The following is a 27,697-nucleotide window of genomic DNA, read 5'->3' as shown; positions in this document are numbered from 1 at the left end:
TATAATTTTGATTTAATTAAGTAAAAAATATAATAAATATACAATCACTTCATGTTTTATATCAAGACAAAATTTCAAGATCCAAGGCACTTTATTATATGATCTAATGATTTAATACATCTCGATTTATTATTTTGTCTTTGTGAAGATTGTTTGTAAAAAAAATATCGTTAGCAAATTTACAAATTAAAATAATATCGTACCTTGTACGTAAGAGATATCGAAGAATTATAATGATAGAACAGAGTGGTTGGGTACTAATGCGATTAAACACACCCACGATTCGTCACGTTGCCTTGAAGAATTTGTTCGTCATAAAACAGAAAGAACATTATAGTTAACTTATCGTGTATATGAATTATCGTACAGATTGTACAACATCACGTATGATTATATTTACATTACATTCTTAAAATTCAATTTCTTTCATATTTTTAAGAACTTATCTTCAAAAAATTCCTATGTCAAGTTCTTATTCGAATAATATTTCATTCGAATAAGAATTAATCAAAATATCCTATGATATATGATAATTTTAATATAAAATACCATATTTTCAAAAACTAAATAATATACGAATATATGGAAAATTTTGAATAAAGAAATAGAATTTTTATATTTTGTTTACATTTCTGATCATTTTTAATATTCTTGAGCATACTGCACGTTTCTATAGTCACATTTCTTATTTTCAAATTTTCGAGTGCACTTAAAATTTAAATTCATTCGAAAGGTATCGTGCCAAAATTAATTTTAATGGCCAATTCTTCATAATTTATAAAAACTATTATTATATCAAACACGATACTCGAATACCACAAATCGAAATCACGAGATGACGATCATGCGCGTGCCTCGACTCGCGATCATTCGCGGGATCTCTTCACTTCCACCCACACCCGCCAGTATTCGTCAATGGCGATACGAAATCCTTGGATTCCGCCAACGATTTTGCCCAGTGTTCGAGTCACGATCGAAATCGAGGAAAAAAGAAAAAAAAAAAAAAAGGAAGAAAAGAAAGAAGAGGCACGAATGATGATTCAGAAATAGTAGTTTCCTGACTCGTACATTCGCCTACATCGAAAATGTACACTCACGTCCATAAATCATTGGATACTCGTTAATTTATTGATAATAATAAAATGTAATATTTGTTTGTCCATCGATATCGCGATATTTCGGATATTTCAAAATTGAAATTTCGAAATACTTTTTTTTTCAATCATTAGAATATTTTATTTTTGATTTTCTATATTGGGCTTCCATGAAATATAAACATTATTTTATCTACATTAATTTCTTTTTAACACTTATAAATTTTACCCAAACGACAAAGATTTATTAAAATATTGATAAATATAAAATAAATGTAATCAAATTTTTCTCATATAATTTGTACATCAACTTTCTTTTTCCATTTTCTATCCATACAATCAATCCTTCAAAAGTATCTCGCGAATATATTAATTAGAGGTTCTTGTAGTTTCAAAGCTTCGATCGTATCTCTGTGAACGTGTCTCATAGAATGACTTATGAACAGCAATGTATTATACGATCCTGTTACGAGGGCTTTGGAAGGAGTGGCCATTCACGCGTGACACACGCGCTCTCGCGAGTACGCGAGCTCACGTTCATTCATAAAAATCACTCTATTCTCGGAACCAGCTCGGGTTTATTACGAGATTCGTAAGCCACGGAACCGTGATCCATGTTTGAATCATTGACACCGGATGGCTATCGGTGTGGATGAGGAATTTTGGTCGAGGATCGTGGTCAAAACTTCCCATTTACGAGGAAAGAAATTTATTCGTAGCGAGAAACGGTTTCGTGGAAGAATTTTTATTCCGATTTCCAAAGAATTTTTGGAGAATTTCTATCTTCTTCTTATCTATCTTCCTCAACGTGACTCAACGTATTTTATCCATTGAATTCTTGGTAATTAGAGATAATTGGATGGATGATGATGATGAGAAATATATGGAGCAGATTTCTGTTTGATCGTAAATAATTAAGAAACACGTGGAGAGAAATAATTTTTTGTATGTTTGTTAATGTATTTTTTTTTTCAATTCTTCGAAGTATAAATACTTTTTAAATTAACATGCATGCGCACAATTTTTTAAAAATAAAATTACAGTAGTCCTTTTTTCTCTCTCTCTCTCTCTCTTTCTTTATGCAAATCTCGATGTTTATTTTCGTCGATCTTACATACGTTACATACGAGTCTAGATCCATAAGAGCAGAACTAATTTACATAAACGTTCCCTGGAGCTCGAGCGATGCACTTGAAGCCATATTTCGTGGAATTCTGGACGAAATCCTTTTACGTGTTTAGAAAGGAATGCATCATGTTAAAAATAATACTCGAAGAATGGAATAATCTTGTCTTATAATACAGATTTTAAATTTCTGTAGCCATTTAAAAAATTGCTTTAAATTTCAAGTATAAGTTAACCAGTCGGTTTTTTTTCAATTAACGTTTCATCAATAATGAGAAAAATGAAATTATTATGTTAACAAATGTTTTGATGAAATTATTTTCATTAATCAGAGAAGAGACTGATTAATTGAAGATCTATTGTAATTATCAATTATTTAATAAAACAAAACAGCAAAAATTGATTATAAAAAATTCTTTCTTATTGCGCATTATTTCATTTTTTCTACGTTAAAATTTATATTATCGATGGTTCATCTCCACAAATATTGTACGTCCACTTTTCTTATATCTTCGAGAAAAACAGGTTTAAAGATTCAATGGTACGTACACATTCAAGGATAAGCGATAAATAAAAATATAATTTTCATAAATTCATAAAGCAGATATAAATGTGACTTTTATACAACATGAAGAACTATATATATTGCATACAAAAACTCAAATTTCAAAAAAAAGAAAAATGGATATTCGTGGAATGAACCATCGACGTACTGTCCAAAACGATATCTCCACGGAATAACAAAAATTCTGGAATATCGTATCAAATTTCCAAATTCGTTTTTTTTAAAATCCACCCATTAAAAATTCTCAATTATGAATTAATATATATATATATAGTTTTTTAAAAATAAAAGCACAAAAAATTTATTTCGATGAATCATCATCGTTTAACAAGACTTCCGCTCCCGACTTCGAATCCGCGTGATGGTTCGAGTGCAGCATAAACGCAATCTGCACTTCGATTATTCGAATGAATATCTCTTTTATCTGCATCGTGAGTCACGGCATAACTTCGCGTTTACGAGAAGTCTAGTCGAGGCTAGGATTACGTTTTATTGCTCGTTTCACGGTTTATTGGCGTTTGTTCGGCGTTGAATTTAATGTTATTTAGCTAACAATAAAGAGGTTTAAAAGAACGCGCAATAATGCACGTTTATCGAGCGTTCTAATTGGAATGTGTTCAATTAGAAATAGATACTATTTCATTATTTGAAGAAGATTTAAAAGAAATAGTTTTCTAGAATCTTAAGCTTTGAAATGATTGACAAAGAGAGATCCATCAGATGAATAATATTTCTTATTTTATTTTAAAACTCGAAATACGGATTTCTTTGAACAATACCATTTATCATTTTTAAAAAAATTGAAAAATTGAAAAAACGTCACGAGAATAATAATTTGTTAATAATTTATTGAATAATTTTCACATCTTTCGATTATTATTATTCGCGACTTTTCAATGATTTCTTGTAAAAATTAACAAATAAACTTCATTATTCATGCTGCATTCTTCATGCTGTGATTCATGAATTAACAAACTTTGTCTACCTGTTTGATGAAACCGAAATTCACAATGATTCAGCTTAGAAATAAGAGACAAGGAAAGCGGAAACACGTACACGCGGCTCGCTTTATTCGCCAGAATATTAATTCCCTTTAGTCGTCGTGGTTAAATAACTGTATCATAGCACAATATAGTCACTAGTCGGGTCAATCCCCTCGGACATCACCATCTGTCCCATTTATATTTTTTCAGCGTGCGAAATCTAGCGGTGCGATCATCAATCGAGATACCACGAATCTTTTTATAATATTTTTAATACTAAAATGTCAGTAAAAAATTTTCAAATAGAACAATTCAAAATTCATATATTTTTCGTATAATGAATTATAAATTAAAAAGAAAGAAAGAAAAAATTATTAAATAAAATTACTATTTACATCTGTTACAGAATTATCTCTCTCAATTTGGATATTTGCAACCTATGAATCCAACAAGTGGTGGAATCATATCCGAGGAAACACTCTCTAAAGCAATCTCGGAATTTCAAGCTTTTGCCGGATTGAATATAACAGGTAAGTCTGGTATTTTAATTTTTATAACATATTTTTTAACGTTATAATAATTATATTCAATTAAAATTTACAAAGAAACGATAAAAGCTTAATAAAAACTCTACAATAAAATTAACCAAGAATAACTAAAAATTAAATTCGAAAACCAATCCAAATATATAATCCAAAAATGATTCAAGAATAAAATGAAAAATTAAAGAATAATCTAAAAATAATTCGCAAAATTGATCGAATCGAATAATCTAAAAAAAAAAAAAAATCTATAATAATACTCCACCCAGTTTTCTCTTATTCCTCGAATGATCCACTTTAAAGTAATCAACCGACAGATTATCTCGTTCACTTCATTATCAATTAAATTTTATTTATGTCCTTGCGATCGTATTATATTAAACTGTAATTGAGCATAATAGTCGCCGTGAATGCGTGAATCACATATTTAACGGATGCATTCGTTCGGTGTTTGCTCTGTTTGCTCTGACTCACCGTAAACCTCGTGACAACTATTAAATTTGCTAAAATAATGGAAGTAGTAATGAAATAGTTGCGAATGGCGGCGCGTTTGTATGCGTGATATCAGAGTCCAATTCCAAAAGTCGTTTCCTATACGTCAAAAGACGCGAACGTCATATCTGTTTCGCACGAATAATTATTATTCAACCGCGAGTTGAATCGAGAGAAAAAAAATGATTCTGATTATCAGTCAGTTAGTCACTCAGAGGGTAATTAGGATCTGAGATAAAAAAAAAAAAAAAAAAAATGGCATAAAAGAATGACTCGGTCACGGTTGAATAATGGATCGAACTTAGGTTAGAAATGACCGGTTCATAGAGATAGAAAAAAGAATCGTTGCATAAAATGTGTTAAGTGAGAAAGAATGAAGATGAATGAAATGTTGATAAATGGATAATTGAAGAGATGGGAGAATTTTTTTTATTTCATTTCATTTTTTATTTCATTGAAAAATAAAATATGCAGGAAGTTTAAGAAAAAGTAGAGATATAAGAGAATTGTTGTTCGAGATGTTGTAATACTTTTTTAATTAAAATAATTGGGAAAGAAAGAAGAATTTGTATAAAATTTGAAAAAAAAAAAGAATCTATATGAAGTAGAAAAAAATAAAAATATTGAAAGTTTTAATTCCTTATGAGATATTTTCTTATTTTGAAAAATATAATTATTTATAATCTAATATTAAATAATACAATATAATTTAATTTTGATAATATTATTAAATGAAATGAAATGTTAAATAAAACTTACTTATGAGAGAAAAATGATCGAAAATAGAGCTAACTGATTATGCTTGTTTGATTAGAATCATTTGTCTAACCTGATCTGATGATATTTATTAATAATTATAAAAAATTACTCTACTTTAAAAGTAATACTTAATTTTATATTGTTTTTTATCTTAAAAAATAGAAGAAAAAAAAGAAATAGTTAAGAAATTGTAAATATAAATTGCAATACATAATGAATGCGAGATATCACATTATTACGTCGTTGAAGTTTCATATCTTAATGAGGTGATAAACTGTCTTCAAAGAAATATATTACGTTAGAGCTAACATTGAAATTATAATGATTTTGCAAAGAGATACTACATCAGCTGTTAACCTACGTACATTTTTTGACAAATAAGTCAGTCTTAAAAAAAGACAAATATTAAAAAATTAATTTGACTTTACATCAAATAAATAATTTGTAAAAAAAAAACTAAACAATTAAAATTATATAAAAAAATAAAGTTTCTAACTCGAACGAAAAACTTCATTAACATTAAAAAAAATAAATCATATTTATATTAAAACTAACATAATTATCATTTATTATATTAAAGAAGAAAGAGGCAAAAATAACAGATTCTCCAAAGCATCTCTCTATTTTATCAAAATAATAAAAGCCAATTTTAAGAGAGCAACAAAGCAAATTACAGCTCCATCCTTTCAACACATTTCTATCCTTTCATATCCAAGAAAATTGTAGAAAAAAATATACACTTGCACCTTCACGTACTTGTCTGACCGGCTCCGAATAAAGACCGGATTTTTAACGTTTCTAGACCTTGAAAGACTGGATGCCAGTTAAATCGTTCGTTCGCATTGAAAACACGCTCGATTCCATGGACAAAAATCGATGGTAGAAAGGAGGGAAAAGAAAAAGAAGATAACAACAATTTTTGGAAAAATAGAGGAACGAACGTCAAACAATATCTTGAAACGACGAGAATCGTTTAACGAGAACTGGTTATTAAAACAAACCTTGACGTCGAGTTGACAACGTGACGAACGAAAAAACAAATTATTTCCGGTTCAAATTTCAATGATTGGCTTGGATAAAATCGAGAAAACCGAGAGTGCGTCGTTGATAAGAGAGATTTCTAATAACTGAATATCAAATATTTTTGTAATTGATTTAATTCCATCAATAAATTTAAGAAATTGTTTTTGTAACAAGTTTGGATTTGAGTATTTTATTTGGAATGAAAAATAACAATTGAGAAGATTTCTAAGAAAGATTGTATTGTAATATAGCTAATTTGAAAATTGAAAAATATATAAAAATGGAGAGTGAATGAATGGAGTATAAATTATTTTTGCAAAAAATAAAATAGGAATTTATTTCATAAAGAATCGCGTAGGAACCGGAAATAGCTTATGTTTGAAAATAAAGACAATGCAGTCTCAATGATGCTGCTGAGAGATGATTCATTGAGTTCGATGAAATGCAGCAGATTCATCAATGGCGCTTAAAAAAATGACTCATACGATATACAGTAACTTGATCACACTTACGAATACATTTTCCTGTTTCTAATTACGATTTGATTGAAATTATTAATCATGGATTTATTTTTAAATAATTTTAATATTTCGAAATTAAATTTTATTTTGTATGAATGTTTATTTTATAATAATAATCAAAAATCGAATCAAAAATTTCGATTTAACAAATATTAACGATTGTATCGTATTAATAATACTTAATATTATTCTATAGTCTATTTAATACTGAAACTTGATTTTTGTTCCATTTAATTGAAATTAAAATAATAATATCAAGCTGCATCATGTTAAAAATGTTATTATCAATACTTACAATTATTATAATCGATTTTAAAAAAATTTTCCTAATCATCACTTCTAATAGACATTTTATTTATTAAAGATCAATCATTCTTTTCTTTACCGATAATTACTTAATAAATTATATTTCAAAGTGATTAGATAGACATTATTAAAATTCTGAAATTAAAAGCAATTAAAAACACACATCGAATAACAAAGAATAACAAATATTAAAAAACATATTACAACAAGAAGAGATAATAATAAAAATTGTAACGCAATTATGTTTTTCTACTGATTTTTTACCAAAAAAAACAAAGACACCTTTTTCGACGAGTTGCCCAAGAAAGATTTGGTAAGGTTTCTATCGAATAATGAAATCTCCAACCGGAACGAGTAATCTGTGACACAAAAATTATCGAATTTGTCGATTATTATGAAATCGTGGTAAAAGTCACCTCATATTTCCTGTAGAGAAATGATTTCACTTCGATCATTCGTAATAATTCATTTGTATCCAGTTTAGGACACGATAACAAATAAAATAAATCATATACGAACGAAGAAAATTTTCCATTTTTGAAATGGATATTTAATAAAATAAAGATTAGCGAAAATAAATTACAATTTAATCTAAATAAGTTACATGATTAGAAAATTATGATTTCAAAATATTATTGAAAGATCATGATTAAAAATTTAATTTTTGAAAACAGTACTGGATTGATGGATATGGATAAAAAAACGAAGGTGAACGGAAGAATGATCTAACTATTAAATTGCATCCTATATAGCGGTATTTATTTGAGATGAAACGGTATTTATCGACAGCAATCATCTGCCACTATCAAACTAGAATTTCTTACTATATGTATACTTAACATAATCAACCTTGTGCTTATATATTGAACACGGTGAATCAACTCGTGCACACGTAAGAAATATGTTAGAAAGAGGAAGAAGATATTTCGTAAAAAGTTGTTCAACAAAAGTGACAAATCTCATGAATTTGTGAAATTATTGCACAATCGTATGTTTTCGAATTTTTGCAAGAAATCTCTTTATTAATGGTTAAAAAAAAACATCGTGAAAAAAAAGAAAAAATGTTAACTAACGATACTTTATATATTATTTATATTTTGAATTATATATACATAAGATATTTTTCAATATCTAGTAGGATTATGAATTGATTTTAATTATTTAATTATTCATTCACCTGATATTCGTTAAATTAATTTATAAAGAACAAAAATGGGTTGAAAATGATTTGATCATTTGCTAATCTCTATGATCGATCTATCATTTCATAATTGAAACTGAATTATCAAGAAGAAAGAAAAGCTTGCAATAATGCAGCACTAGTTACGTGTTGAGAATGATAAATATTATAATTAGTATACGCAATATGTAAAATGTACAAAAAAACAACCGTATTCTAGTCTCTCTAGTTATAATTATAGCTATTGTATCATAAATGATCGTCATATCGAATACTTTTCTAATTACACTATTGTTTTGTCAGTAAATTTCAATATAATACAATAATGTATTATACTTTTTATTTTTCTATTACAAACATTAGTTTTTAATGAAAAATATTAATATTTCTGTAACAAAAAAGTATCTATTAAAATTTCATCATCAAAAACTAATTATTAAAAATTGTGTTTCAAAATATCTACGATTATCTAGATAATAAAAAAGAAAAAAAAAATACTGAATGTTATAATAAAGAAAAATTAATGTTATATAAATCATTAAGCTAAATCAGATGTGATAACACTAATAATCAACGATAAAACGGAAAATAAATGCAGTTAATAATATATTCACTTATCATGTAATAAATACACAATGAAAAGAATAAGTTAATTTCAAGCTGAAACTTTGAACCGATGAAAGAAAAATATTTTATCAACTGCATTAATGATTATTATATAATTTGTTTTGAAATTAAAATTTTTTCATCGCAAAGTAAAGAATCACACTTGCAATTATATAACATTGCTGACTTCAGTTTTATAAAAATATGGAATTCTTGCCAATTGAATCAATTTGATCAAATTTGTATTGAAAGAAAAATAACTCGAAATCCACGCATTATCCACTTCGAAAAAAGTATAAATATAATTGCTCTAATTTTATGAAGGATATTTAACATTTACACATATTGTGTAAATTCAATTTTTTTTTTTTAATTCAATTAAAATTATTGCGAATAAATACTTTTGAGCATATAAATCTTTTCATGAATTGTTAATTAAATATCCATTTTTTCAAAAAAGAAAAAGCAATTATATTCTTTTATTGTTAATAAATTCATTTTTAGATTATCGAATGTATTACTTATTCAAAGAAGAAAATAATAAATTGAAACTTCTTTCTGAAAATTATAAAAATTTTCATAAAAAGAAATATCTCGATACATATCTATTAAATAATTTAAATCTGTATAATAAGTTATAAAAATCTATTTAATAAATTTATGGATTAAAAAATATATTCGAAATCTATATTTAGAAAACTAGAATATGTAAAATATTATTTGAAATTCAAAACCTAGAAAACTGACATTTATCATGCAATAACTTAACAAAGATATTTCCAGTACATCTTCAATCTATTCTAAACACGCTCACATCAATATCGAACAACTCGATAGCTCGTAACCGTATTTGAATCGATTTTTACACGATCGTTAATACATCACAATTTCCAGGTAGAAAAGTATTAATAATAATTCCACAATCGCGTGACAACTAAAACTCGAATCAAACGTTTTCAAACCGTTTCGAATAAAATATTGATTACATACGATCGAGATCGAGATAATTATACCGATACGTAATTCTTAAACTGTGATCTGTGGATCTTTAGAGATCTAAAATCCTAGACAAAGATCTACAATTGACTTTTCAAACTAAAATTTAAAAATCGAATCGAATTATTTATTTCAAATAAAATCAATTTAAACAAAAGAATCCTTACAATTGAGATCAATTTTTTTTCAATTATGGATATTAATTATTCGAACTTAATATAAGTTTATTATCGCATAGATTATAATCATAGTATCGATCATCTTAAGATTGGACTTAGAATTAGAATGTACGAATAATTTAACTTATCATGTACTTTGCATTATTATGCATGTATGTGTTCGCTTGATGCATATGTACCGCGATACAAGGAAACGCACACATGAATGATTGTAAATAGAGCGAGTAATATGGTTTTAGGAATCGATAATACTTTACGAGTCCTACAATAAACTGAATTTCATAGGAAACGAATTATGAAAGAAATGTATTCGATGAGTTAAAAAAGATTGCCTTCCATTAGGTTAATAAGAAAATGAAAATTATATATTGAAATGAGCATATTAGAATATTAAGATCAATGAAATATTAATGGAAAATTTTAATGAAAGAATATCATCCGATGTGTTATGAATGGATGAAAATTAATAAGATATTATATTGTGGATAAATAATTTTTTTTTTAAATTAAAGAAATTTAAAGATAAAATTAAATTATAAGTAACGTTAAAAATTTGTATATTTGTAATTATTATTGAAAAAATTGTTTTTTTTTTTTAGGTGATATCGACGAAGAAACATATAAAGTAATGACATTGCCAAGGTGTGGTGTTAAAGATAAAGTTGGTCCTGGCTTTGGAAGATCGAAACGATACGCTCTTCAAGGTAAATCAAATTACAATTTAATTCCATAAAATGGAAAAATTTAAGCCTATGAATATCCTTTTATCAATTCAAAAATTTTCACTCACTTAACGTATCAATTTCAATTGATAAAAATATCCGAATTGAAAAATAAAAAAATAGAAAAGTAAAAAAAAAACTTCCTTTTACAAAGAAAAGAAAAATAGATTATAAAATAATCATGAATTTAATCATTCTAATCTAATCAAACTTCATCAAAATATCTTATGACATACAACAATCGAATTATCTAATCGAATCATGTAATAAAATCCAAAATCTCAGTTGTAATCACATTCGACAAATACATACCAAAATTGAATAATATATATTAATTTAGTGATCATATATTCTAAAATAAATTTATTTAAAAAAAATTTATCAAAGATACCAGAATTCAAAACAATTAAAATTTGCATTTAAAGTTATTACACAAAATAAGTGAAACAATTATTAAAAATTCGTGTAATTATTCGAGTAGTGGAACGTATTCGCAATTCAATGTTACTTCTAACTTCCTGTCACATTATCCTTATTATAGAATCAGTCACCTCAAATGAAATATATATGCACCTGTAGCCTTTTGTTGGATACTCTAAATGCATTTTTTATCCATCAAAATTGTTCTAAATACAATTCTGAGAAGGTTTTTTATGCGACTTATTAAATGAATCTTTATTTTTCAATTTATAATTAAAATTTCGATGCAATTAACCAAATATCGGATGTAAAATTTAATTTTTTATAAAGTTAATTTAACAATTTATATTTTCTTCAAAATTAACATATAAATCCCTACAAGAAAAAAAAATTTACCTTTTATTAAAATATTTTAAAAAATCCAATAAATACAATAGAATTTTGCATGTCATACAAATACAATAAAATTAAAATAATATACCATATATCATTAATCAATAATATGTCCAAACATTCTATTGTCCACCATTCTAACAATTTAAAATTCCATAAAATCATGATTTCAGTTATCCAATCAACTATAACCCATAAGACACTTCTTTTCATTTTCTTTTCATTAACTCTTTCTTCTCGCAAGAAAATAATCCACTCTTTGATTCTGACTTATTCAATCACACGTAAAGGATACAATTTACCTAAAAATTATCGAGATTCGATCGATCCTAACCATGACTTTGAACCTCGTACAAACGTGCCTCGTTTCAGTGAACTCGTGGCGACAAGATCACCGATGCGTGTATCCTATGGATTTTTATCGCGTAACAGATCTCCTGGACCCATTAGATCGATCACGATCAAAATGATGATAGAAATTTATCAGGCCTGAAAATTGGACCGTTTCAAAACTAGATTGTGAAGAGTTTATTGTTCGAAGAAATTTGTTTTGGTAATCGAATAGATTAGAGATTAAATGTGGAGGAAATTTGAAATAAATTAAAATAGAAGAATGAAATATTTAAGAATGAAAGATTGAAATATTAGTATTTTTTTTTTTTTTTTTTTTTTTTTTTTAATATCTAAAATTTTCTCTACTTTTAATCTATCCATTTATTCAAAGAAGGATATAAGCTTGGACGAGTTTCGCTCTTTAATGATGGAGGTATTTAATTGATCGACCTTGCTGTTAGATGTGATGTTTGACAAAGATAATAGATCGGTGATGTGATGACAAGGCTATGTATTTGACAATGAGCTTCTTCTGTAATTTATGGATTATTTTTTTTTTTATCGTTGCTTATTACAATTCGAAAATATTTGAAATATTGCAGATTTTTGGATATAATGACATATATTGTTATATTGATCAAATTTATCAATAATTATATGAAATTAAAAAAGAATTAACTTTCAATGATTCCTAGAAGATTGTTTCTCTTTTTTCATGACAATTGTTTTATAACAATAGATTGTTTTGTTAAATACTTTTAATGATCGAGACAATATTATTTCTGCAATTTTTCAAAATGATAACTCACTAACACATTTGTGATGAAAGTGTGATACATTTCATAATTGCTTCTAATAGCAAATAAGATAAGAACATAAAGAAGATCTATGAAAGAACTTAGATATATAGAAGTACAAAGTTCATCGATGCGTGTTTCAGACACGTTGTCGTGATTAAGGGGTGAATCAATATACTTGATTGGAAAAATGGATTACTAATAAATTCCCACTGGAAAATCACGTTCCAATGATTCTTTCTAGATAGATGAAAATCAATGAAACGTTTCGATGTAAACTTCATACTGAAATCTTATTCAAAACGAATGCTTATATTTAAAAATAAATCGTTGCACAAGAGACAAATAAAACGGTAGTGAAATGATTACCACATAGAATACCGTTACATAAAAAGACATTACAGAGCTGCCAAGATCTTCTTTGCAAATATATATTAAATAACGATCGAAGATCACTATGGTAGATATTTATGGTAGATACCAAATTAATTTTTCAAAAGTTAATCATAAGTTTTTATTATTTTCAATTATATAGATATCCTAAGAAAACTTGTTGCACATCCAATCATTCACTCCTCTTTTTCCATTATTAATTTTATACTTACATTATTTAGAAATTTAATTTAATCTTGAAATTTAAAACAAATTTTAGATCGATATCTGCACTATTATCAAACTGAAAATATATATTATGCATTTATAATTTTCATAATTATAAATCAGAATTTTTAATGTAATGGTATAGTTGATAGAAAAATCGAAAAAAAAGAAAAGAAATATTTTATTTACAGGTTCTAGATGGCGTGTGAAGAAATTATCATACAAGATCAGCAAATATCCGCGAAATTTGCCACAACACAAAGTTGATGCCGAGTTGAACAAGGCGTTCAAAGTATGGTCGGAATACACGGATCTCGTTTTCGTCCAAAAGAAGTCAGGCCAGGTGAGGCGAATAATATTTGTCGAGATATTTCACAATCGTGAAGTGAAAAAGAAATAAAAAAACAAAAAAAAATGATCTTATAAAAAACTTATAGCTAAAAATCTGATAACCTAGAAAATGATAGCAAACATTGTTACCAATGATGATTTTACATGATTTTATCATTGCTTATTTTTCATGAAACTATGTGCGATATTAATCGCAATACTTTAACATCAATGAGATTTACGTTGAAATAATTTCTTATAAAATTATAATAATTGAAAAATAAATATTCAATAGAATTCAATAAAATTCAATAAAATTGTTATAATCCATAAATAATATTAAATATCATGAAGATAATTATAATTTGGATTGATTTATTTTAAAAATAAAAAGCTAATCAAATTGATATTTTTATGTAATAAGACATCAAAAAATGTCTTATTATTTACATAAAATAAATTGAAATGTCTAAAAAAACAAGAGATTTCAATAAAATTGACATTCTTATAGATCCTTCGATGTTGGAATAATTTTTTATAGATTATAACAATTTTTGATCCACTTTTATTAGGTCCATATCGAAATTAGATTCGAGAAAGGCGAACACGGAGATGGAGATCCTTTCGATGGACCTGGTGGCACTTTGGCTCACGCTTACTTCCCCGTATACGGCGGTGATGCCCATTTCGACGACGCAGAACAATGGACCATCGACAGTTTCCGTGGAACGAATCTGTTTCAAGTAGCTGCTCACGAGTTTGGCCATTCTCTCGGTCTGAGCCATAGCGACGTTAAATCTGCTTTAATGGCACCCTTTTATCGCGGCTATGAACCTTATTTCCGGTTAGACGAGGACGACATTCAGGGTATCCAGGTAAATATCGTAATACAAAATCCATTTGTTATGAAAATCAACTTTTCATAAACGAAGAATGATAGAATTTCTTCAATTTGAGAAAAAAAAATAGAAGAATACATTTATAATACATTTTGGAATGGAAAGGTTGGTTGAGAAGAAATATATGAATTGTAAATAGCATAATGAAAAAGTAGAAGAGTTTAAATTTGAATTTTTCGTGTGGTTTAGGCACTGTATGGAACGAAAACGTCAAATAACGGTGGAATTCCGAGCGGGCCAAAACCAACTACCACTGCATCACCTAGCGAAGAGGATTCAGAACTATGTACGAATTCAAAGGTCGATACCATGTTCAATTCTGCGGAGGGACATATGTACGTGTTCAAAGGTACGTATATATGCCAGAATTGGTATGATAACAAACGAAATATAATCTTTTTATATATATATATATATAAAGTTTAAAGATCATTAATATATTTATAAAATAGAATTATATTTATCTAAATTTTATTTTATTCATTGAAATGACTCTATCTTCAACTTTTTCTTATTATATAGAAATGTTATCTCATTATTTACACGAAAAATCATAAATAATGGGAAAAATTAAATTTTGTATGAATTCCAATGCCATTTCTGAATTCCAATAGAAAAAAAAAATGAGTAAATCATAATAAGCAGAGAGGCCAAATACAAAAAATCTATATTCTAAAAAAAATATATCGAGAAAATTTCTAAATCCTAATGTTCATTTATTTTGTAATAAATGATTAAATGAACTACAGGTGATCGTTACTGGAGATTAACTTCGGATGGTGTAGCAGTGGGCTATCCCAAGCTCATTTCACACTCATGGAAAGGATTGCCAGGGAACATAGACGCTGCGTTCACGTACAAAAATGGGAAGACTTACTTCTTCAAGGTGAAAAACCAATAACTGATATAACTATCATTTTTCACTAGATAATTTCTCTGTTATCTTAGACATAAGACCAAGAATAAAACAGAGAATATAAATAAAACATAAAAGAAGAAATAAATGATATTGTTGCAGGGCTCGAAATATTGGAGATACGTAGGTAAAAAAATGGATGGAGACTATCCGAAAGAAATCAGCGAAGGTTTTACAGGAATTCCGGATAACATCGACACTGTGACCGTTTGGACCGGAAATGGCAAACTCTACTTCTACAAAGGCAGCAAATTCTGGAGGTTTGATCCATCCCAGAAACCACCTGTGAAGAACACTTATCCCAAACTGATCTCGAATTGGGAAGGGCTCCCCGATAATCTTGATGCTTCGATAGTCTATCGTGGTTACACGTATTTCTTCAAAGGGGATGCTTATTATCGATTCAACGATAGAACGTTTTCCGTGAGTAATCAAATTGGATCATTCACATTTTATGATTTTTGTTTTTTTTCTAAATTTCTAATAAAAAATTTTATACTATACGATAAAAAGATTGAAAATTGTTTTTAATAAAAGGTAAAAAGGAGGAGTGAAAAAAAAGAGGGATATAGAAATCATAACTCAACATGATAAAACTAACACATTCAGAATAATTGAAAAATAAATTATCAAAACTTTTGGATCATGTTAACCTAAGAATTATTTCTAAATAAAATAAATAATTAAAAATAAAAAAAAGTACCTTCGATTAAATTGTTTCAAATACTGTTTAGGTGGACGTTGCTGATCCAGCATTCCCTAGGTCGACAGCTTACTGGTGGTTCGGATGTAGATCAGCCAATAAGGGAACGTTAGGTAATGGTTCAATCATTCGATGGTTCAATAACCAATGTAATGGCAACGAATGCCTATGGTTTCCTGAAAATTCTATAAATACGTTTCTGAATGACGGAAATTTCTTCATTCTGGACTCCGTTGATGGTGACAATAACGACGTCGGAGACATCATATTAGATGCAGGTATTAAAGCTTCATTCGAGTCAGACCAGATTCTTACTTCTCGCCATAATACAGTTTCATAGCAGTTTCATATCCACTTTTTTTTATAATCAGAGTATTATCATATATTATGTACATAAAATATACATTTAAAGTAATATTAAATATAGATATCTAAATATTAATATAATGCAATATTTATATTTCATTATATTTTATTTTTATAAGGAAAATTTTAAATATAGAATATTTTGTATTTAGATTCTTTTTAAATATTTTTAATTTTTGTATTCCAAAATTATTGCTAAGATTGTACTGTGATTTGTCTAAAAGTGGATACTTGAAACTTCGAACTTATCTCACCTCACTACGAAAAATCGAATTTTAAGTGATAATAAGTAAAATATGAATACAGAAAAGGCGAGGATACAGTATTTGGTGTCTCGAACACCTGGCTATTACATACCTAGGGCTTTTATAATCATCGAAGAAATTTGTGCATGCAATAATAATCGGGTTATCTGATAATTTAAAATAAAATTTTATCCGAAACAGAAGTTAAACAGATATTAGAAAATTATAGTTTAAAGTAAAATAAAAAACAATCTTTTCTCAACAGCTCTTCCACAAGAGACCAAAATTATTATTACACATGCTACTCCAATTTTAATACAACATGCCACACATTTTGTAATTTATGTTTCAATTCATTGCCTTATAATACAAAGTCACGCTCATAGCATAAATTATGACTTAAATATAATGATATTAAATGATTATAATTAAATTTTGAGTTCTATTGATCATTATAACGCAACATGATTAATAATGATATAATGTAGCTTGCACAAAATTCTTTGATGAGTATAATATTTATAAACATGGTGGTCATCTTAATTTGGGATATTTCATGGTGGAAGATATTAACATTGAAATCGAAAAATAATTGAATTATCAATATCATTGGATCTTCAATTATGCCATGCAGCATATTAATTTACTAACAAATACATAAAATCGCTTTAATACATCATTATTCATCCATTTTTATTAATCCATTATCTAAATTGCACATCAACAAAAATATTAATATAATTGTAAGTTATTAAATTATACAATATTTTATTATTTTATACAATAATGACATTTTAAAAGCTTTAAGCAAATAAAATTGCTTAGATTTTTAATTAATCTTTAAGAAAAATCAATTTTTATTATAACAAATATTTTTTTTCAGTATATGTACCGATCTGATGTATATCAGTTTAATTTTTGAAAATTGGATTACTTTATTTTTGTCAATGTGCAAAATTATCATTTGATTTTATCCTCATCAGCCTTAGGATAACTTCCATGGAATCTTTCATGATTGAAAATTAAAAATTCTATCAAATTGCCAAAATAAAATTAAATTTATTTATTTAAATTCAAATTAAATATCGCATCGAAATATTACCTTTTTTAAATAAATTACATAGAACGGAAATTAAGAAAAATAATAATATACGATTTGCAAATTCTGCCACAACACTGAAAGTTTTCCTAAGGCTATGTCCTTACGCATAAATACATATCCTATAATCCTTATTCTCCAAATAAATTATTATACAAGTGAATCATTCGCGAAATTATATTCACATGCTTGTCGAAGCCCAGAGTATTTATTAGCCAGGCAGAAAAAATGAAGTTTTACGTGTCTGCAAAAAAATTCAAAACAAAAAGAGAAACCAAAGAAAGAATAGAAATTTTCCATTCGATATGCTGATTAACGTGACAGAAATAATGTAAAACGTCTGTCACCATCATCAGATTCAGTTTGATGGAAATAATAAATATTACAACACAAGCTTTCCATATCTATTAAATTTCTCTTTTTCGTATTTTTTTTTTGTTGCTTATTCACGTGATCGCATTTTATCTACGAATTATTTATAGTTTATTTATAGTTATGTTATGTAGCTTTTTATTCTTTTTTTATCTACCTATTTTATACGTCGCACACTGTTCTTGTTCCAAATTTAAACATTCATAGGTATATCATATTCCTAATGCTCACTTACGAAAATAATTCGCACCATGGTCTCTTTCATCAGATATGAATTTCGCTTCTGCACGTTTTTTTTTTTTTTTCTCGATTTCACTAATATTTTCAATCGCTTGTAAAGCAAAAATAATACTATCTTCAAGTTCAAGCTTTTTATAATCTTAAAAACTATATGGAACGATCAATTGATATTGCTTTCGACTGAGCTTTCAATGATTTCACGAACAGAATATTTCACCGAGTTAAATCAGATCTGTCAACATCAGCTCTAAGCGTCAAATTGTCTGTTTACAATGATGAACAAATAATCAAATATTTGTTCATCAGTTATGCGTGATACGGAATATAAACCTGTGAAATTTTAAATACGAAATCGTATAAACAGAGTTCATTTGACAGATCTGTGTAAAATCAAAATCACTGTGACGCATGATGATATCCATTCATTGATAGCGTTGCACGAATTTTCTTTTTGCATATAATTATGAAGGATGTATCACAGCACGAAACACATAAAATATGCGCACATGCACGAATCTCTGCGCAAACGTATAAAGCAAACAGGTGCATGGTAAAAACTATGTTATATGGAGGATGGTTACGTTGTTTGGAACTTAATCTATCATAGAAAATTGTCTATTCCCGTCTTTCCTTTTTTTTTAACCTTTTCAAATGAATAAAATCATTCTTGATTTCCTGTACCTCTATCTCATTTCTTCCTTTTTTGACATTTCTTTTTTTTTTTTTGTACACGTACAAACACATCGTACACACAAAAATGCACGTATATTTTATTTATCTCTTTTACATACAATTTATTTGCACGAGTATCGTTCTATTTTTAGTTCTAATAATCTTTCTCTACACAGAATCATTTTGGTACAGAGCATGTTGTATTTTCTTTTCTTTCTGCACTCATTTTCTTTTATTCTGTTTTGGTAAAGTCTAAATGTGGAAGTTGCTAAATATCTATACTATAGTAATGTTCCCCTTAATGCTCTACAATTATTGTAAGGTAATATCTCTCTTTAAAGAAAAATATAAGTTGTTTTCTTTTTTCAATGAACAATATTAACTGATTGAAAGATTAAAATTCTATATTTTAAAAAATAGATCATTCAAAAACAATTATTTCTAGCTTGATAAAAAAAATTTAAATTTTAACTTATTTTTTTAAATTTTTAAATAAGAGTACTTATTAATTATCTTCTGAAGATTTTTGTGCATAAAAGAAATATATTTTCTCACAGATACTACTATATATATAATTATCACATGTTGTTTCTTCTTTCAAATGATTTTACTTTTAATAACGAAAATATTTAAAAAATCAACAATTTCGTTTGATCTTTTCGATAAATTTACATTTTTTTACATTTACGTAATTTATTCATAAAAAAAAAAAAAAAGAACATTACAAAATTATATAATATCATAATCAACAAAATGAGTAACTATCCACAAGACTCGTGTTATTTATCTTTATTTTACACTTTTGTTTTTGTTAAAGCACACTTTTTATTTAAAATTATAATATATATAAATTATAATATATATAATTTATTCTCGCATAATCTTCGATGATAACAACGATGAACAACGCAAACATAAATCACACATATTCTCACATATTTTCTCAAATAACTAAATTCTGAAAAAAAAATTTTGAAAATTGACATATGATAATTAAAATTTATAAAAGCACAAAAATCTTGAGATTAACAAATGCTTCGATGATAAATAACGATGCCGAGAAATTTCGAGAAGAACGATCACGGGAACTATGTTTCGCGATAACAGTAACGAAATTCCATTAACCTGAAAAAACCTCACTTTTCCAGAAGACAACAATCTGTATTTTGAATCGCACGGTTACGGGAAAAAGTGAACGGACGGGAATGAAAACTTGTTCGTTCGAGGAATCTCGTTGAATCGTAAACTCGAGTTAGGAGGCAACAAAATGGGACAAGAAATTTTCAAGGCGAAAATATCATAAAAATCGAGACACAGAGATCACGAGGGGAAACGTTCAGGAAAAAGCCGATCTAATGGCGTAACTAATAAGTTCCAAACAACAGAAACGATTGTTCAACTAGTGCTGTTTCACGCGAGATAAATCGTGTTAAGCGTGTTTGGTGCTGAAGTGAACCATCCATCAATCGGCGACGATTCTCTTATAATATTGTACATATTTTTTCAATGTCGATCCTCCTACGAATTTTAAACAATTCGACAGGCGAAACGGACGAGCAGCTAGTTACGTCTTCCAATCAGGATATGGGCTCCGCGGCGGGAAACGTTTTCACATCGTCATCGATATTGTGGTATCTTCCGCTCAATTTGATGACCTTATTCATCGCTAAGATTGTTGCCACTACGTAAAAAAAGAGATGAATTAGTTGTTGGAGATCGTAAAGCGTTGATATCATCAACGAAGGTCCGATAGAAAATATTTGAACGGACAATTAAAACGGAAGGAAAGTGTGACCTCAAAGTGTATCGTAGACGAAGGGAAACAGTGCCAAAAAAAAAAATGGCAATGTGCTAATCGACGCTCACGAATCGTGGATAGTAACTTTTTTTTTTTTTTCAATATCGATGAACAAGTTAACGATTTGAGATTTTGTTCGTTGTTACTTTTAATCTCTCATGAAACAATCATTCCAATTGAAGCAAATTAAGCATTTAATTTGAAAACAAATATTTGCTTCATCCTAGTTATTAAGTATTCTCTGCAGCATGTTTTATAAGATGTGATTTTTACTTAACGATATTATGTTTCGTTGTTAATCGAATCGATTCAAAATATCTTAAAAGACATGCTGTATATATGTAAATTAAAAACAAGAACGTGTAAAATATGTTTATACATAATATTTTATGTCGCATGCAATATTGTGTCATCATACCTTTTACACTGCCTATTTATTCTTTATTCGTACATTGTGATTTGTATAAACATTAATGTTAAAGGCACTTATTTTGTGTATCTATGCAGGACATATACTAGGTTTAAAACAGAACTGAAATATGCTGTAACATGACATAGCAAATAAAAATAACAGTCAATTGATTCGTTGACTGATAATATTATGAATATTATAGAGTTTTCATTATTTCCTGCAAAAATATAAATACTTGTAAGGAAACAAGAAATTATGAAAATATCTTAAAATCTTAAATCATAAGTTAATAATAAATAATTGATTTAAAAATTAAAAATCAATGAAAACATCTATAGTATTCATAATAATGATTACATCAAAAAAATATTTATCTTCCATACAAGTGCCTTAAAATTTTTGAAAATACATATTGTAGTAAAATGCAGCTTTCTCTTATAATTTTTTATTATTTGTTGTTATTATTGTTTATTAATTAACAACGATTATTATAATAATTTTCTTTTTTTTCATTTATGTGACACTTTTTCTTTTAAACAATTTTCTACTTCATTTTTATTTCATTACACAATAGAATTGTAATAAATAATGTTGATAATAGTTACACATTCATTCCTGACTATATTATAAAATGTGAGATTTAATATTACATGTAAAAAAAAAAATTTATTATTTTAAAAATAATAATTGTTCATATAGTAGGACTTCAATTAATCATAACAATTTTGGGCACAAACAATTCGAAGAAATCCAAGGAAATAATTAAAAATGCATTTTTTATACAAATTGCTTTTTTTTAGAATTCATTTTTACGTTTTATGTTTTGAATATTTATAATTAAATTTGTTATATATTAATTATAATGATTGTATAATAATTATCGATTAATTTAAAAAAAAAAACAAAAAAAAATCCAATAGAACAAATAATTTTAAAAACAGAAATTTGAAAATTGAAAAGATACAAAATTGATATCAAAATACATAGAGTAAAATTCTCGAAAATTATTATCGAGAATTATTTTTTGTTTTAAATTTATTTTGTTTAATATTTTTTTTGTTTCAAATTAATTTTTGTAAACAAAAATTACATTAAGAATGAAAATTATTATCGAAGTAATAATCATTCTCAATGCAAAATCTTTTAAAAATAATTTTCGATAACAACTTTTTTTTATTTTTAAATGTACTCGTAAACAAAGAGAAGATATCGGATAATCGAGATTCTGCTTAATCGAGGTTCCACTATATTATGCTTTAAAACCAAAATTACATAAAAAGCAACAACATATAGTATGTATACATTCACTGTAAAATGTATGTATACTATGTATTGTAAATATTTTTTACATATGTATAATATTTTCTATATATTTTATATTCTATATTCTTTAAATGTTTAACTTAAAAATTGAATAAAATCAATTGAAAAAAATATTAAATCTTGCAATAAAAATATATAGAATATTTGCAATACATAATGTATATATATTTTTATAGTAATATTAATGACATTACAATGTTTCTTTACATTCTAAGAAATGTTTTCAGAATTTTGTTATAAATAAATAAGTACTTAAGAATGTACCTAGGATTTAAGAATGCATAAAGCACAAAAAAGCCTTGTACAGTTTTTTAATACTTGTTATAAATTTATAATAAAAAATAAATTTTTTTTTTAAATATACATATGAAAATTTTATATTGTGATAATAATTGAATGATAATTCTAATTTAAATTTATAAAGTATATAATGCAGAAATATAACATACATAATATAATGTAATGTACAAGGCCTTTGTTTGTGTTAAATCTTTTGTCAGGGCATTAAAATGATTCATATTGAAACTTGCCATTGTGCTACGTCCTGACATTGTACAGTATATCAATAAAAAATCATACATTCGTTTTAACTAACGCTTATTTTAAGAATTAAGCAAATATCTAATTATTATTGAATTATTTTTATTAGTTAATATTTTACAAATAGACATTTTAATAAAAAAATATATAAAATTATTTATATAAAATATTTATTTTAATAGATTTTATTAAGATCTTTCCTTCCTTTCAATTTTAATTAAATTTTTATCTAGTGAAATTTTATATCTTAAAAGTTTAGAATATTTTTTAAGAAGCTTTTTCCAAAACTGTGTGACATCAGATATTTTTAAATTATTCCATATGAAATCTCTCCCATGATTTGCAATTTTTTTTGAAATGTCATCATTATCTATAGCAAATTGTATTATTTCTCTGCAAATATAAAAATATATGAAAATAACTTTTTATAAAAAGACATTATTAAACATTATTAAATAAACATTATTAAATAATACAACAATACAAAACTATAATAAATTACTCTAATACTGTTTGATTAGCATCTTTAGACACAGGTATATAGTGTATCCAAGGAATCATTGCATTATAATAAAATTCACTCCATTCATTTCCAACATGGAATACCAAAGAACGACATAAAAATAAATGTTTATGTCTGAATGATGCTGCAACACCACGATAATTGAATAAGTATTTGTATTTACAATGTGCTTCTAAAGGAACTTCAGAAGCTGGAGGTGCATATAATGTATCCTATAAACATATAACATACAAAATTATCCTGCATATATAATGACACAAAAGAATAAAAACCAAATATTAAATAAATAATTAAAAATTACTTCATTAGACTTCCAGGCTTGATTTTTTGTATATTGAGCATCTACTAAATTTGGCTTCTTACGACTTAATAATACTAAATTATCACGCTCTGAACTTGTTCTAGAACCTCGAAAAAATACTTTATTTTCCTTTTTCTCCCACAATGTGTTATTACTAGCTTTATCTAAAGATATACAATGTTCATCCCATCTTCCAAGACCACGAGGATACAAAGAAATTGCAGGCCCACCTTCCCAAAATGCCCATGCTGGATATGTAATATCATAATATTGTGAAGTCTACAAAAAATAATAATATATGATTATTGATAAATTGTATCAATTTATAAAATAACAATTCTAAACAGAGAACTTTTTTAAAAAAGAGATTTTAACAATTATATTTACCTTGCTAAATGAAAAAATAGGTAATGGATCTCCAAAATGTTTACTTGATTGAGGATAATCTCTTACATTTATAACTAAGTCCATATCTGTTAATCCAGGAGCAAGTTTTAAAAGAAAATATTCTATTCCAGCACATCTTGAAGGAAACATACAATCTCTTTGTCTATATAATTTTCCTTGTATTATTTGATAAAAAGTTCCTCTATAAAATTTTTAGAGAAAAATTTCTTATAAAATAGAAAACTATTATATTTATTAATATTTTATTATCATACCTAATTTTTGCAGTATCTATTAAATCCTTACTTATACCTTTTTCCTTGAAAGGTTTTAGATCATTTATAATAACATTTTTGAAACAACTATTGTTAATATTATTACAAATTCTATAATGTTTTTCTGCTTCTTCAATTGCATTATAATATTTACTATATTGTTTATTTAAACCTACTAAAAGAAAAAATGTATGAAAATTATTAAATAAGAATTATTAAACATTCTGTTCATGATTACCTTTATAAATATTAACTTTTTTTTCCTCAACACAATCTTCTGTGTTACCAATAGTACAATATTGTTCTTCACAATTACCTATGCAAACAACACTTAATAAAAAAATAAAACTTAATCTTAGTATAAACATTATAAAAAAACAACATGACAATTTTTGAATAAAGTATAAACAATATTATTGCCTAAAAGCACAGATGAAGTAAAGAATAGATCTAACATACAATGCATTTTTTGTCCCATATCTTGGGAACTAGAAATTCATTCCATTTTATTGTCATTTTCAACATTACCGATTTGATATAGAATAAGATTGCAACGTTAGTTAGCAAATAGCAAGATAATAGCAGAACACGAGAAAGAGAATAAACGTGACATCTTACGGAACTTTGTGCAACATATTCTGAAATACCGACTTCAAAAAAGATTATAATACTCCTTACGCCATCTAGTATGACACAAAATAAATAAATACATAAAATTAAATTATTAAAAAAGTAAAAATCTATATGCAAATTTCATACATTTATGAATTAAAAAAAGAACATTAGTTATTTTCCAAACACAATTTTTAATTTATATAAAATTATAATCGCGCTCGCAGCCAATTAGCTCATATTATTTCTTATAAAATATATAATTGAATCATTGATATTACAATGACATGATTATATATTGTATATTAAATAATAATGATTTCCCAAGTCTCACCGCTTGGAGGTTGCTGCGAATTGGAGACCCACNCATTGCTTATATATATTGCAACAGTTTATTCTTTTATATATTGCATAATAATTAATTAAATCTAACAAAGTTGTAACATATAAGAAAAGAATTTAATCTTGTAATACATAAATAATAAATAAAACATAAAAAGAAAGTATACAAAAAATAAATAAATATACAAATATAAGAAAGTAATGTAACATAAAACTCAATTGCTATTTCTCATAAACTAAAAGAATAAAAATATTTCCAGTATAGAAGAATTATTTAATCTAAAAGTTAAGGAAATTTAAAAAAAGTTAAAAATTAAAAAAAATAACATTAAAATTAACTAAATCTAAAAGAACAGAAAAATTTTGTATTGTAATAAATAAATAATAAATAAATATAAAAACATAAAAAAGGAATGTAACACAAAAGTCAACAATTCTAAAATGAAAATGAATCACAGAAGAAGATTTTTCTCCAAAGAGGATAAGAATTAAGTACTGTTGCCATCTTTTCAATGCTTTCAGAAAGATATTTCTTTCTAAGAGATGTCTGTCGCTTTCAAGAGATGGTACTCATGTTCAATTCTTACCTTATCTCTATCCTTTTTGCCACTATTTTTTTCTCTTTGCCTATGTGTTTCATTTACGGCACTCTAAAGATGGCGCTAATTCCTCTATCTCTATCTATCTGCATGAGCATATATTTCGTTAAGTTATATGAAGCATTAATTTATATGTAAAATATTTTTTGAATGTAAAAAATTAGATTTCAATAGAAAATTATGTTTGCAAAACGTTCAAACTTTTCATCGTTCTGCAACACAAGCAATAAAAGGAACCGTAAAAAAAACGGGCACGGAAGACTAAACTTGAAAATAAAATTTAAATCAAGAGACTTTCTATCAATATTTTACATTTCCATCGGCATGAAAATGAAAAATGATTGATAGAAAAAGCATGGGCAAAAAAAAAAAAAAAGAAAAAAATAAGCCAAATAAGCTTCCCAAAATAGCACTACATCCATCTATTTATCTACAGTATCTACTTTTCTACAATGTACTACTTTATTTAATAAAGTAGTATCTTGATTGTACATGTACATGTTAATTTTAAAAACGTTTTCTTTAATCAATATCATACAAAATCTTCTTCCCCTGTAAAAAAATCTTGAAACAAACTTAAATTAAAAATATAACATTAATATTTTACTTATTCTAAAAAAACTCTTTTCCCTACCTATATAAAAATTAAACATTTTGATATTAAACATTTATAACAAATTCTCTTTATAACCATATCTACATTCACATTGACGACACACAATTTTAAAAAAATTTGATACGAGATAAACCATATGTGACAAGAGAAAAATGCAAATCAGGATATATCAATGATAACAAGTGAATAAAATCACGTAGCTATCAAGTATCAAGTATTTGCTTACAATGAGGAAGTTAAGGATGACAGGATGATCATATTGCCTTAAAAAATAGGAAAACTATTGGTTTGGAAACAGAATAGGAAAGGCGAGATTTTTTTTAATAAAATGAAGAACAAAACATCGTTTATAAATCCTATGTTTTTTACAACCTACCCTATTATAATCTACCCAACCTAACCTAATAAAAAAATTAGAATATTTATCTGATGATGAGATGTAATCCATTTCGTTGAAAGCTGAAGAGGAATACAGACTATACAAGAAAATT

At 26.4% G+C, this 27,697-nt stretch overlaps 2 protein-coding genes across 7 annotated transcripts in view; one reads left to right on the top strand and one right to left on the bottom strand.

Annotated features, from left to right (window-relative positions):
* The window catches only part of LOC122710880 (matrix metalloproteinase-14), a 41,660-nt gene extending 19,504 nt beyond the window's left edge, over positions 1-22,156 (top strand). The window contains exons 2-10 of one of the 4 annotated variants that reach the window (XM_043929084.1): positions 4,174-4,297; positions 10,971-11,075; positions 13,828-13,979; positions 14,539-14,841; positions 15,055-15,214; positions 15,615-15,751; positions 15,884-16,204; positions 16,516-16,762; positions 21,022-22,156. In XM_043929084.1, the coding sequence (XP_043785019.1) occupies positions 4,174-4,297; positions 10,971-11,075; positions 13,828-13,979; positions 14,539-14,841; positions 15,055-15,214; positions 15,615-15,751; positions 15,884-16,204; positions 16,516-16,762; positions 21,022-21,167 (1,695 nt within the window). In that variant the 3' untranslated portion in view covers positions 21,168-22,156. Of the gene's footprint in view, positions 1-4,173; positions 4,298-10,970; positions 11,076-13,827; positions 13,980-14,538; positions 14,842-15,054; positions 15,215-15,614; positions 15,752-15,883; positions 16,205-16,515; positions 16,763-20,626 lie in introns of all 4 variants that reach the window. The other 3 variants (XM_043929086.1, XM_043929087.1, XM_043929085.1) reach the window with 3 other exon arrangements.
* A 1,583-nt stretch (positions 22,157-23,739) lies between these two features.
* Positions 23,740-25,969, bottom strand: LOC122710882 (O-glucosyltransferase rumi homolog). 3 transcript variants are annotated; one of them, XM_043929090.1, is made up of 6 exons: positions 25,276-25,969; positions 25,038-25,212; positions 24,763-24,964; positions 24,376-24,654; positions 24,054-24,286; positions 23,740-23,944 (listed from the first exon to the last, which is right to left on the bottom strand). In XM_043929090.1, the coding sequence occupies exons 1-6, from the start codon at positions 25,403-25,405 to the stop codon at positions 23,740-23,742; spliced, it is 1,224 nt and encodes a 407-aa protein (XP_043785025.1). In that variant the 5' UTR covers positions 25,406-25,969. The 3 variants fall into 3 exon arrangements, with proteins under 3 accessions (XP_043785025.1, XP_043785026.1, XP_043785027.1); XM_043929091.1 differs by having other exon boundaries at positions 23,793-23,944; positions 24,062-24,286; XM_043929092.1 differs by having other exon boundaries at positions 23,808-23,944; positions 24,041-24,286.
* Between the last annotated feature and the right edge of the window lie 1,728 nt (positions 25,970-27,697).

Source organism: Apis laboriosa, unplaced genomic scaffold, assembly GCF_014066325.1.
Source record: "Apis laboriosa isolate Shangri-la unplaced genomic scaffold, ASM1406632v1 scaffold15_cov152, whole genome shotgun sequence".
Taxonomy (NCBI): Eukaryota; Metazoa; Arthropoda; class Insecta; order Hymenoptera; family Apidae; genus Apis; species Apis laboriosa.
The sequence above is the reverse complement of the archived record's forward strand: the minus strand, read 5'-3'. Positions and strand labels throughout refer to the sequence as shown.

Bases quoted from the DNA above. Each gene is read 5' to 3' on its own strand.
- LOC122710882 (XM_043929090.1), bottom strand. From the start codon at position 25,405: ATGTTTATACTAAGATTAAGTTTTATTTTTTTATTAAGTGTTGTTTGC. The intron at 24,655-24,762 runs GTAAATATAATT...TATTTTTTGTAG, and splicing joins CTATTTTTTCATTTAGCAAG to ACTTCACAATATTATGATAT. The intron at 24,287-24,375 runs GTAATTTTTAAT...ATATGTTTATAG, and splicing joins AAGCCTGGAAGTCTAATGAA to GATACATTATATGCACCTCC.